Consider the following 14,128-nt stretch of genomic DNA (forward strand, 5'->3'; position numbering starts at 1 on the left):
TTCCAAGGCTCTTTCTTGGTCAATGTTCAGAATATTTCCCCAAATTCCTTTCAGAATCATCAGCTTTTAAGAATCTGATGTACGTTTGGTGGGTGTAAAGGTCTGTCAATGAAAAAATATAAAAAGTATTCCGGAGGGGAAAGAAATCAACCTTTAACATCTTTTTTCCATCAATCACAGGCATTTCTTCTTCCTGACATTTTGGCAGTGTGAACACCTAGCACTTTCATGGGAATTGTAGCTCTGATTGCTCAATGAGTCTACACCTTAATTTACATCTATGTTTTGCGCCAAAATGCATTTGGCTAGTTTCAGGAAATGCTTAATCACTCAAACACTTTGCAATGCAAAAATGTAAATCTAAACTGAGATGTACACTAACAGAACAAAAAGCACTCAGTAACCCTGAAAACAGTAGGTACATGTGTTGCAAAATATCGGGATGAAGAAATGTTAGTGGACATAGGCCAATACGTCTCAAGATCAGTTATCAGGTAAATTCTGCCATTTAATGGAGGAGTGCTTCAGTTTACAACACAAGCAACTCATTTCTTGTGGCAATATTATGAAAAGGAAAATTGTCACTCACCATATAGCAGAGATGCCGAGCGCAGATAGGCACAACAAAAAGACTGTCACAAATGAAGCTTTGTCAAAAATAACCCCCCCCCCCAAACATACTACACACATATTCAAACGCATCTCACACACACAACTGCAGTCTCGGGCAACTGTAGTCACACTGAGAGCAACAGCACCAGTGCATGATAGGAGGGGCAACTGGGTGGTGGTAAATGGGAGGCTGGGGCATGGAGAAGGATAGTAGGGTAAGGGTGGCGGACAGTGCAGTGCTGCTGGGGAGCACGCAGGGATGAGGTGGATAGAGGGTAGGGCAGCTATGTGCTGTCAGGAGGTTAGACAGTGGGCAGGGGAGAGGTGGGGAAGGGTGGGGTAGCAGAAAAGGAGAGAAGTAAAAATACTGGTGCAATGGTGGAATGAGGGCCATATAGTGCTGGAATGGGAACAGAGAGGTTGGATGGGTGAGGACAATGACTAACGAAGGTTGAGGCCAGCAAGATTATGGGAACATAGGATATATTGCAGGGAAAATTCCCACCTGCGTAATTCAGAAAAGCTGGTGTTGTTGGGAACGAAACATATGGCACAGGCTGTGAAGCAGTCATTGAAATGAAGGATGTCATGTTTGGCAATATGCTCAGCAACCAGGTGGTCCACTTATTTCTTGGCCACAGTTTGTCAGTGGCCATTTATGTGGTTGTCATGTCCACATAGAATGCAGCACAGTGGTCGCAGCTTAGCTTGCTGATCTCATGCCTAGTTTCACAGGTAGCCCTGCCTTTGACGGGATAGGTTTTGCTTGTGATCGGACTGGAGCAGGTGGTGTGAGGATGTGTGGGGCTGGTCTTACATACAGGTCTATATACTCATCCATCCCTACACAACTCCAGCTTCCAACCCCATACCTCATGGCTTATACACGTGGAATAAACCTAGATGTAAGACCTGTCCCATACATCCTCCCACACTATCTACTCCAGTACAGTCACAAACATCACCTATCTCATCAAAGGCAGGGCTACCTGTGCAACCAGTCATGTGATCTACAAGCTAAGCTGCAACTACTGTGTTGCATTTTATGTGAGCATGACAACCAACAAGCTCTTTGTCTGTATCAATGGCCACTGACAAACTGTGGCCCAAGAAACAAGTGGACCATCCGGTTGCTGAGAAGCTGCTAAACATGACATCCTTCATTTCATTTCAATAACTGCTTCACAGCCTGTTCCATATGGTTTCTTCCCACTAACACCAGTTTTCCTGAATTGTGCAGGTGGGAACTTTCCCTGCAATATATCCTAGGTTCCTGTAACCCTGCTGGCCTCAACCTTCGATAGTCCTTGTCATCAGCCATCCAACCTCTCTGATCCCATTGCACCAGTATTTTTACTTCTCTCCTTTTCTGCTACTCTGCCCTTCCCCACCTCTCCCCTGCCCTCCGTCTAACCTCCAGATGGCACATAACTGCTCTACCCTCTCTCCAACTCGTCCCTGTGTGCTCACCAGCAGCACTGTCCACCACCCCTACCCTGTGTGATTTTTGACAAAGCCCTTATGGGCCGAAAGCTTTGTTTGTGACAGTCTTCTTTTTTGTGCCTATCTGCAACTCAGCATCTCCACTACTTGGTGAATGGCACCTTTCCTTTTCATAGTATTGTTACATTCCATCCTGGATTTTCTATTGTTTTATTTCTTGTGAGAAAGATATAACACTGGAGGTCATTTTAATTATTCAAAATATTTCTATACCAAATCAGAGTAGTCTGATCATTCTTCACCACATCTAAACTTATATGGACATCAAGCTGTTATACTTTACACATTATTAACCTTTTTAGAAATAAATCATATTACCATTAGTTCTATCTCTCCATCCTTTATACTAGATCCTCCTTGAGCTCTGTCAGGTATGACTGCCAACTCTGCATCCTTGTCCCGTATGAGAATTCTTGTTGTCACAGGGTAGTAATTTCCTGCAACTGGTTCAGAGTTGCTGAGATTCCAAGTTGGTCGGTAATTACGCTTACGCCATAGGAGTTCTCTGCCATTTGAGTCAGTATAAAATACTCCTCGATTTTGAATTGAGGAACTAAACTTAGTAATTACTTCTTTGCCAATATTATCCCTGAAATTAAGGTAAGTGCTACTTAACATTTTATATGCATGAGCCATTTTACTTCCTACAGGATATAAAAACGATTAAAACATGGTAGGCACAAAAATTTAACTGAGTATAAAAAGCGTTTAACAATTTTCTATGCAGATTAAAGGTATACAGAGTGTCTCAGCTTGCACAGATATTCAAATAGTTTTCATTATTTAAAGAGAAAAACAACCACAGTCTAAACACACTATGTAGGGCCACCAACAATTTTTGGATGTGGAAAAGCAGGTAAAAGTTACAAATTTGACAAAAAGTGGATAACTTTATTAAGGATGTGACAACATCTATTTCAAAAACAACATTATTGATTTAAACAAAATACTCTACCAAAAAGGACACTTAGAAACAAAATTAACTGTTTACAAATAAGAAAAAACTAATTTCTTTAACCCTTATTCTAATGTCAGTCAAAATTGACTTGCTTCAAATGTGTTTTAACTTTTTTTCCTGTATAAAGAGAAAAAAAAATCAATATATCACATAGATACTGACAGGAAATGCATGATTTTGGATATGATTTGGCCACTGTTTCCTGTAATTACATAATTTATCTACAGTTTACAAACTTTCTAACATTATTAATAAATATGATAATGCATGTATTGAAAGTAAGATAAGATTAAAAAATAAGCATGTAACTGCACAGAAAATTACATTGGAGTAATTAACACTTAATTCTTTGATTTTTTGGTAAAAAATGGTATCATACAAACACTTTTACTTTCATCAGTTTTACACTAGAGAGCATGTTTAATTTTGTTTCTGATTCTGAACTACTTTCTGGACCTGCAGAGCACCTGTCAACATAGCCTGGGCAAGTCTTGCATTTTAAAAGTCTTTCTTATATACGGCAACCATAAGTCTCATTAGTTTCATAGGCCAGCTTATTAGGTGCCATAACTCTTTTCTATTAATGCCTTTTTTGTTTTTGTTTAAGTATTGCTTCCGGTGATGAAATCCCCTTTTTCTCAGATGTAAGTTTTTGACGACTTCTTGCTGACCTGCTCTTCGTTCCTCTTCATATTTTGTTTTTTCTTTTCTTCCTTTTTTCTTCTTCTCGACAGTTCTGGAATTTCTTATAACAGTGTACCAAAGAAAGCAAGAATATCTGTAAGATATCTTGTTGATGCAGAAAACCTTTCAATCTCATCATTCCTGTGAGACAGAGCCAAAGCTGCTTTCACCACATTACATGACTGTGGACATTTTGATTCTCCTGTCATACAGTTCCTACCAATAAAGTGGTTCCAATAACTGTCAATTGCAGTTTGTGTTGTATTTGAATTTTTGCTGGTTTCCAACAGGAGAAGTTTCCATTCACCTACTGGCTGACCACAATCAATATCCAGCAGTAATGCTTTTGCAGTACTTCCAAAATCATTGAAACTTTCTGGTCATGTTCTTTTACATGGTTGAAGACACTGGAACTGCTCCAGATTCCTCGAACCTGCTGTGTTGTCTTTAAGATGAGCATATTTAAATGCATCAGTACAATATTTCTAAACAAGCATCTAGGACTGAAGCCCGTCCTTTTCAAATAGCTTATGGAGAACTGCTGTAACAAAATCATCGTAAAACAGTCTTGTTGAGGCAGAAAATTGGATTCTTGTGAAATATCATCTGACATTTCACAAGTCTTCAATGCTAATGATTCACAATGTCTTCCTAGCAACACTTTAACAAGTCTCTTTATTCCACTGTGAAGCAAATGTAGCAATGGCTCCTATTTCCGAAATGCTACAAGCCTACATCATTAAGTATATTTTTTCTTACAAGATAAACTTGTTCGTTAAGCAGTCTCATTACTTTATTAACATTGGGGCTATCACTCCCAGATATTAAGAGTTTATACAATGAAAGGTTTGCTGAAACTAATGTGCTTATAAGATTACCAACAATATCCTCAGATGTTGTTTTACCAATGAAAAATGTCAGTAAATGATGGCTCACAATTTCATTCTGAGATGCTGACCAATAGTGAACCACCATTTCTCACTTCTCTGTACCAGCATTCTTTGTTGTTTCACCAAAAAACAGTGAATAATACACATTATTTCATTCATCAGCTGCTCCTTAAAATACAATTCTAGGGCTTTAGTCAGAATGTGCTGGAATTTAGTTCTATTCAAACTGAGGCTTTGTGGAACAACTTCAGGAAACAGACTCAAGAAGATCACAAATGCCTTGACAGGCAGAAGCTCAATAATTTGAACAAAAGCTTTTTAAACACATACAGTATTAGTACAGCAATAATGATGCGCCTTTGACATTACATAACTTTGCTGTTTCAAAAGACTGCGATGAACCGCCACTTTTCACAGAGGATGCTGAGCTCCATGATGCAGATTTAATATGGGAGCTGTTGTGGTGCCATTTTTATAGAAAATAACTGTTTGTGTCTCGATGTCACTGCATTTTAGTTCAGAGCCTGAAAGCCTTTCTTTTCCACATTTAAGACAATATCACACATGACACATAGCACTTCATGATCACTGTGCTTTTTTATTTTATTTTATTTGCTCATTCAGACAACTTGGCTCCTTTTCCAGGTGGAACCAGTCACTTCTCATAGAACATCTGCCCACTGTCCTGAGATCTTGCTAGATTACCAAATTCAAATTTGTGCAAACACTTTTCCAGCAAATCTCTCTCTCTCTCTCTCTCTCTCTCTCTCTGTCTGTCTCTCATCAAGTCATTGAAATCACCCCAGAAGGCAGTAAACTGACAAAAAGAAAAAAGTCACAACAGGTTGTAATCAGCAGAATGGGAGAGTATTAAATGAAAAATATGATTCCACATTTATCGGAGATTGATACTATCGTGTGATGTTTCTGCAAAGTTACACGTATGCAGAAGTTTAAATTGTTATATTGCTTGTCTACTGTATTAATGAAAACTACTTGACTTAAAATGAAATTAAACCAATTTAAATGTGTTTAAGGAGATTTTGTACTACTAATGTCAAATATAATGTAAACGTGATTCTAACTTTTCCGTAGTGAAATTTATGCACAGAAATGTAATACTAATGACAGAATTCACTGTTCATGTTAGAAACAAAAGTTTTACAATTGTAAAGTAATTAACAGAAATAATTAGATTGTTATGGATATACATTACATGAAATCTTAATATAAACATCAAAAAAAGTTTTGCGTCACCCTGGTTCTCAGAACTCCTGAAGACAGTCGTTGACTGTGGGTATTGTATCACAGACACAGTCCCTTTGACTGTTCAGAGATGTCACTAAACCTGCCCAAAGATGTAAACAACCATGCATGAGCATTGCCTATTAAACGGCGGGAGTCCGACAGCCAATCAGTTCCAGTCATTCCACCAGGAAGGAGGTACATGGCTAATGTTGTCTGTAGTTCAACCATGCCTAGATGGTCAATACCATGGTTCAATTGTTTCCACATTGTTTCTTTGTGCCAGGAAGGGCTCTCAACAAGGGAAGTGTGCAGCCATTTTGGAGTGAACCAAAGCAATGTTTCCAGAATGAGAAACATCCCCCAGGCTGTGGCTAAGCCATGTCTCCCTAATATCTTTTCCTCCAGGAGTGATGGTTCTGCAAGGTTCACAGGGGAGCTTCTGTTAAGTTTGGAAGGTAGGAGATGATGTACTGGCAGAAGTAAAGCTGTGAGGATGGGGCGTGAGTCATGCTTGGGTAGCTCAGATGGTAGAGCACTTGCCCACAAAAGGCAAAGGTCTCGAGTTCAAGTCTTGGTCCGGCACACAGTTTTAATCTGCCAGGAAGTTTCAAAGCGATTTTGTTTGGACATGGAGGAGGTACAGAGAGACAGGAACTGCCAATGACATGTCTCTCTCACGCCAACCAAGGGCTACTACTGCAGTGGATGACCGCTACCTACAGATTATGGCTCAGAGGAACCCTGACAGCAATGCCACCATGTTGAATAATGCTTTTCATGCAGCCACAGGACGCCATGTTATGACTCAAACTGTGCACAATAGGCTGCATGAAGCGCTACTTCACTCCCGACATCCATGGCAAGTTCCATCTTTGCAAACATGACACCATGCAGCACGGTACAGACGGGCCCAACATCATGCCGAATGGACCACTCAGGATTGGCATCACATTCTCTTCACCGATGAGTGTCATGTATGCCTTCAACCAGACAATCATCGGAGACATGTTTGGAAGCAACCCGGTCAGGCTGAACGCCTTAGACAAACGGTCCAGTGAGTGCAGCAAGGTGGAGGTTCCATACTGTTTTGGGGTGGCATTATGTGGGGTCGACGTACACCACTGGGTCATGGAAGGTGCCGTAACAGCTGTACAATACGTGAATGCCATCCTCCGATCGACAGTGCAATCATATCTGCAGCATATTGGTGAGGCATTCGTCTTCATGGATGGCAATTCGTGCTGCCATCGTGCACATCTTGTGAATGAGTTCCTTCAGGACAACATTCTCGACGAGAGTGGCCAACATGTCCGCCAGACATGAACCCTATCAAACATGCCTGGGATACACTGAAAAGGGCTGTTTATGGACGACGTAACCCACCAACCACTCTGAGGGATCTACGCCGAATTGCCGTTGAGGAGTGGAACAATCTGGACCAACAGTGCATTGATGAACTTGGGGATAGTAAGCCACAATGAATAAAGGCAAGCATCAATGCAAGAGGGTGTGCTACTGGGTACTACAGGTACCAATGTGTACAGCAATCTGGACCACCACCTCTGAAAGTCTCGCTGTATGATGGTACAACATACAATATGTAATTTTCATGAGCAATAAAAAGGGTGGAAATGATGTATATGTTTATCTCTATTCCAGTTTTCTGAACTGGATGCAAAACGTTTTTTGATGTGAGCATACAAACTGTGATATTTTAACACAGAAACTGTTTCAGAAATATTGACATGATTTATATAGTTAAAATCCACAACCAGATTTAAGGAAGCATACAAATGTTAATTATAAATTCAAATACAATGAATTTAAACAATGTATAAACTGACATTGTAATTTTTGGAACTTATATAAGCAGCAATGATGGTAACCAAAGTCAACTAACATTGCTTCAGTTTTTGGCTCTGTCGCACATCCACTTTAAGGCACTGACCCCATGTCAGGTTTATCTGCATTCTGATGCAATAACATATTTTAAAAGTATTTTGCATGTTTTGACTACATTATTTTCTAGTGAACTTGGCATAAATTTCCTGAAATTATTTACATCTGAACCCAGATGATTTTTTATGTGGAATATCTAATAATAATAATAAAGGAAGAGTGACACGTGTCAATCATCTCTAAAAGAGTTAGCAAGTTTTGTAATTGAAATGTAGCCATTAAAGTTGGTTATGTTTTAAGGTGACAAACTTCATCTGTCAGCAACACTGTTATGTATCTGCATAAACAGGTCAAAAGGTGGTCAAATACAAGTTGTCTGTAGATAGTAACATGCAGATAAGTATGAAGGATCTTGTTAATGGCAATGAACCCCTTGAGTGCAAGGTTGCAAAAGACCAATGATGTTAAAGGCATTCAATGCCCCACATATTGTCTAACTTGAAAACTACAATATTGTAACAAATAAGCCCTCGGTCACAAATATTAAGTCAGAATTGACCTGCTTTCGACGCTACTATGAGCGTTGTCTTCAGAATTACACTAACTGTACTAAAACATTAGGTATATAGTACATTAATAAAATTAAAGTTTGTACTGACTCGAAAAGATGCAGTACTTACAAGTCACATATTAAAAAAGATCTAAGCCAGAAAGGCAACGTCATGAACACTTGTGAGATGGCGAGCCACTAAGGGCTGCTCTTACTGTGAACAAGGGTTGCAACAAGAATGAGGTGCCCACTTTATAAAGTGTGGGCAAGTAAACATGGTGTTGCTTCGAGCGCCATCTAGTAGCTGCAGAAACAACTAGGCTACTGTAAATTCAAAATTAGACACATGAAATTGTGATGCAGCTGATTCAGGCATAACGTAAGCATTAATAATAACAATATTGGCTGCTAATGGCAACAGTGGGCATGACTGGAGGTATCTAGTGGTGAGCACAGTATGACGCTACAAATCTTAGTTGAAATGCTTAGTCGACAAGAAACTGACAACGGTACTACAGTGTAAGTGGTGTTGATACAAAGCAGAGCAATGACAATGACAAACGTTGCATTATACGTACCACAACAGTTGTTGAAGTTGACATTTTGTCAGAACGGAACCCAAGGAATTTCGGACAGTGAGGAAGAAGTGGCATATAAGGTATTAGAGTTTCAGCAGGTTGAGTCAGTAGAATGTGTGGTGTCATATATGTTCAGCTTTGCGGGCAATTGCTTGAGGAGTGCAGTGATCGCCACCTGTACTTAGCAAGTGAAAGTGATGCAGAAACATGTGTCAAGCCATGCAGTTCATCGTCTTTCTTGGACAGGGAGCCACAAATGCTGTCTCTAGTTAAATGTAATAAAGGACAATCACTGGCCACGGAGTAGGCACTAAGCATAATTATGTACACGGAAAATCATCCACAGCGTAGCAGAAAAACAATTATGAACAGATTTCAAATAAGTCTGCAGCAGTATGACCATGGAGTGCATAAGAAAAAATGTTGATATTCAAGGGACAACAAGGCACACTTAGGAAAATTGGAGTTTGCATGTTTCAAGGATGCTCGATACAATTTATAGAATGTGCATGACAGTGACTTATGATGTTATGCGCATCCAATTGCATACAACATAGATTACAGTGATTTCAAGGGAAGCAGTGGACAGCTGCAGAACTTCAAACAGTGCAACAGAATTGGAAGATGTAAGATAACAAAATTTTAAACAAATCATCAACTTGACGATGCACAGTAAACTGGGGAATCAGACCGAAAGTTTGGAGACAAGAGAAACAAACTTATCCCATCATTCAGTAATGAATTTGTTTTCAAATCCGATCAATTGAGATTTGAAGAGGGAATGCATTTGAAAGTAATCCTGGAAATTCATGGCATTAAAAGAGTTGCATCAAGATCAACTAACATCAATGCCTTAATACATTTGTATACTGTTATGTTGACTGTTAATCTGGATGGCAGACTGGCTGGAAAGTTATTTATTGTGCTGGCAGAAGTTGGACGTGCTCTGCCTCCTATGATTCTTTCTCACGTGCATGATATTGCAAGGGTAGTATAAAATATTTATGTGAGTGGGAAAATGGGTGTAAGAGAACTACAATTATGGTATGAGTACTGCTTTTGTCCAACAGCTGTTCAAAATAAATTGCTTTTCCTTGATTCCTGGCCTGGATTCAAAATCTTACTCCTTTAGAGCAAACTATCCCTCCTGAAAAGTGTGTGACATTGCAATTCGTGCCACCTGGAACCGACGGACAAATTCAGTCTCTGGATGTTTGTTTTTTCCACAGCTAAAATATATTATTGTATTGTCTGCACCTGCACCTTAAATGATAGCGTTTCATGACACACTCCATGACAGACTGTTTTGCATTCGGTTGCATGTCATCAAATTCCACCAGTTCTCATCATCCCATTACACCAATAAGATTCTATATGCATTCTTTGAGACCAGATACCTACCTGAACATCTTACACAGTTTGTAACTCCTAAGGAGTAGGCCTTTGAACCAGCGAACATGCACTCGAGGGGTTCCTTGCAAGATAGACTGTGATGAATAAACAGTCAAAAAAATTTTAGAAAAATATTACCACAAGACAAAGAGGTGGTCTCAGAAGATTGCACTGCAATCACTGGCACAACTGTTAGAAAGTTGGCAATATTTTATGTATGTTTTCTTTAGTTGGCAACCAGAATAAGAAGAAGAATGTGAGCTGTTAAGAGTGTGTGCTCTCCGTATCTGTGGTGTGCACACCTGAAGAAGGCAATAAAAACTCATACAGTGTGTTTTGTAATATTCAGATAAAGTGAAAACAGAAGAGTAAAAATGCAATAACAATATCTTAAAAGGTACCCTGGCACATGTAGTTAAAATTATAAAGTCCATGGTGTGCTGCATTTAATGGTTCCTGTTGATATTAACTGATGTTTCCAGTTTGATTTAAATGAAAGCTGTTACAGTACTTAATAGCAAGGGATATCATTTTCAAGCATAATGAAATTCAGTGAGCAAGATTCATTTACAAAATCAATACATCACCACGACTTTGATTTGTTTGAGAATTGAAGATTATAATTAACTGCCTCCCAGAACAGAAACAAGACCCAGAAACTAGAAAATTTTAGGTTGAACTCTCACTTTTCCAGAGCTTTGGCCTTCAGTGACTACAAAATTACTCCACGTCATTAGCAGGTTTCTATGTTGCTAACATTTCTAGTTTCAAAATTGGTGTGTTGCAAGTGTCTTAGCACCAATAATATTTTGAAATAATTTATTACTTTCAAATTTTTTAAATATAACACTCATGCAGAAAAATAACTGATGTTCACTGTTGTAAAGAGGGTACAAATGAGAAAGAAAAGCCTTCCTGAAAAAGAGAAATATGTTAACATCAAATAGAAAATTTAAATTTTAGGAAGTCTTTTAACAAAGTACTTGTCGGGAGTGTAGAACTACTGTGGCTGGTAAACAGTACAAACAATAAGAGAAAAGAAGGTTCTGAAATGTGGTGTTAGAGAAGAACACTGAAGATTAGATACATAGACTGAGTAACTGAAGGGGAGGTACTACATCAAATTGGAAAGAAAATAACTCTATGACCCAAGTTCAACTGAAGAAACCATATATTGATAAGACACAGCCTGGGGCATAAATGAATACTTAATTTGTTGTTTGTAATGAAGGGAGTTTGGACTGTGGGGCAGGTTAAAAACTGAAATTGTAGGTGGAAAGTGTGAGATTTGGGGGAGGGGGCGGGGGTGCAGAGCATGAAAATTGTATGAAAAGCTCAACATTTGAGCACACTAAGTATGTTTAAGTGGGTGTAGGACACGGTAGTTACGCAAATATGAGAAGATATGCTCAGGATAGATTTGTGATGAGAGTTGCTTCAAACGATTCTTCAGATTGATGATTCCAACAGCACTGCTTACATGTCTAGCGACTCCTTTCACTGTTGCTGACATGAACCCAAATCAGCTCCAACCCTCAAATTCTCAAACTTAACTCCCCCCCACCCATTTTTTCTACCACATAAGCAGATTCAGCATCGTTATTAAAAAACTTTGGCATGATTAATTTAAGGGTTGGCAAGAGGCCCTTCTGTTATCACTGGGATGGAATATATCTACCCCAGCTGTCTGTGGTAGTGTTATTTGTGAAAGTGAGTGAAAGTTTTCTACAAATTTGTGAAGCATGTAACTGAGGTGGGACTTGGGTACCTGTAGTAGCCACCAGAAAGATCGCGGGAGGCGCACATTGGCACGGCGCGTCACGGGCGGTAGTTGCCGCAAGTAGAGTCCCGTCCACCAGAGGGCACGCGAGAATTCGGACGCGACCTCTGCCGGCGTAACAACAAGAACAACAACAACAACTCCAGCAGCACGGGCCGTGCCCAGTCAGTCAACATCGGGCATGCCTAGGACACAGTCCCAGTCTACGCTAAGTGAAGTGCGACGTAAACGTGAACAGTGTTACTACAAAATTGGCGATGAGTAGGGTCGTTCTTTCGCGTGTTGCATCGTTGTTCCGGTTTCGCAGTTTCTCCACGGCATGGAGGATTTGGTGCGAGTTTTGGTTGCGCAGCAGACGGAACTCATGGCCACCATGAAACAAGTGCTTCCGGCGTTGCTCTCCACGCCGTCTGCTCCGGCGCAGTTCCCTCCTCCCTTTCCCCCGTATGACGAGACGGCGGAGGATTGGGACGCATATGAACATCGCCTTCGGCAGCATTTCCAGGCATTTCATGTTGCCGATGCGGAGGTATGTCGTGCTCTCTTCTTGTCTTGGATATCTCCCTCGCTGTATCAAGTTTTGCGGCAGCTAGCGCCGTTGCAGGAACCCTCGTCCTTGTCTTTTGACGCATTGTGTTTGTTGCTGTCTTCATATTATCGCCGCCGCACGCATGTTGTGGCAGTTAGGGTCGAGTTCTATCAATGCAAGAAACAGCCCCATCAGTCTTACCGGGCGTGGGCCGCTACCCTGCACGGTCTTAGTCGCAAGTGTCATTTTGTCACGGAGCAGTCGCGAGAGTCGTATGCCCACGTTATGGTACGCGACGTCATTGTTCGTTCGGCCCCTGATATGGAGGTCCGGCAATGGGCCCTGCAGTTAGAAGACCCTTCCCTTGAGGAAGTTCTGTCCATTGCTCAATCGTATGAAGTCTCTCACGCGGCAGGTCAACAGCTGGAAGCGTGGTGTGACGTCGCGGAGGTTCAGGGTGGCGCGGCCGCGTCCACTGTGTCCGGGGTGGACGACGTGCGAGCGGTACAATCCGGCCGTTACGGCCGCTCCCGCACGGCGCGTAAACACAATTCCGCCCGCCGGCCCCTGTTGCCGTCCTGTGCGTCGTGCTATATACATCACGATCGGTCAGAGTGCCCCCAGCGTTGGGCCATTTGTCGCAAATGTAATAAAAAAGGTCACATTGCTAAAGTTTGCCGCTCAGCCTCAAAAGCATCGAAGGAAGCAAGTACAGAGGACATGGACGTTGACATTCAGGAAGTTTCATTGGGCCAGGCTCCCGACACATCGGCCCACAAACTCTTTATCGAGGTGTCGGTTCGGTCGCGCCGGTTACAACTGCAAGTAGATACGGGGGCGGCAGTTTCGTTGTTGAATGCACAAACTTATTCCGACCTTGGATCGCCCCCGTTGGCGCCAGTTTACCGGCGTCTACGCGGTTATGGTAAACAGTTCATTCCCCTACTGGGTCAATTCACTACCGACGTGACTTACAAATCAGTCACTCGGCCTATTACTTTTATTGTTGTCAGTGATGCGAGCTCCGCTAACCTTTTTGGCCTGGATGCCTTTCAAGCTTTCGGTTTTTCTATTGCTGACACCATACAGTTGGTCTCCGAAGACGTTCCCTATCACTCATTGGAATCTTTGATCTCAGACTTTCCAGATATTTTTGAGGAGGGCCTGGGGCGTGTTTCCGATTTTGAAGCTCACTTAACGTTGAAGGCGTCGGCTCGCCCGCGTTTTCTACGCGGAGACAGATCCCCTTGGCTCTCCGCCCTCAGGTAAAGGAAGAGCTAGACCGGCTGACAGCCCTAGGGGTCGTTCTTCCCGTTTCTTCCAGTGAGTGGGCTTCGCCCCTCGTTATTGTCAACAAGCCCTCAGGAAACTTACGTCTTTGTGGCGATTTCAAGGCCACCATTAATTCCCAATTGGTGGTGGACACCTATCCTTTGCCTCGTGCTGATGAATTGTTCTCCGCCGTGGCGGGTGGCCAATATTTTTCGAAAATCGATCTGTCGGAG

General features: G+C 41.3%; 1 protein-coding gene across 1 annotated transcript in view; it reads right to left on the reverse strand.

The window, feature by feature from the left end:
* Positions 1-14,128, reverse strand: part of LOC126238558 (lysosomal alpha-mannosidase-like) — a 181,475-nt gene that overhangs the window by 23,565 nt on the left and 143,782 nt on the right. The window contains exon 14 of the mRNA XM_049947799.1: positions 2,434-2,704. Coding sequence (XP_049803756.1) covers positions 2,434-2,704 — 271 coding nt within the window. The remainder of the gene's footprint in view (positions 1-2,433; positions 2,705-14,128) is intronic.

Source organism: Schistocerca nitens, chromosome 1 (assembly GCF_023898315.1).
Source record: "Schistocerca nitens isolate TAMUIC-IGC-003100 chromosome 1, iqSchNite1.1, whole genome shotgun sequence".
NCBI classification, from domain to species: Eukaryota; Metazoa; Arthropoda; class Insecta; order Orthoptera; family Acrididae; genus Schistocerca; species Schistocerca nitens.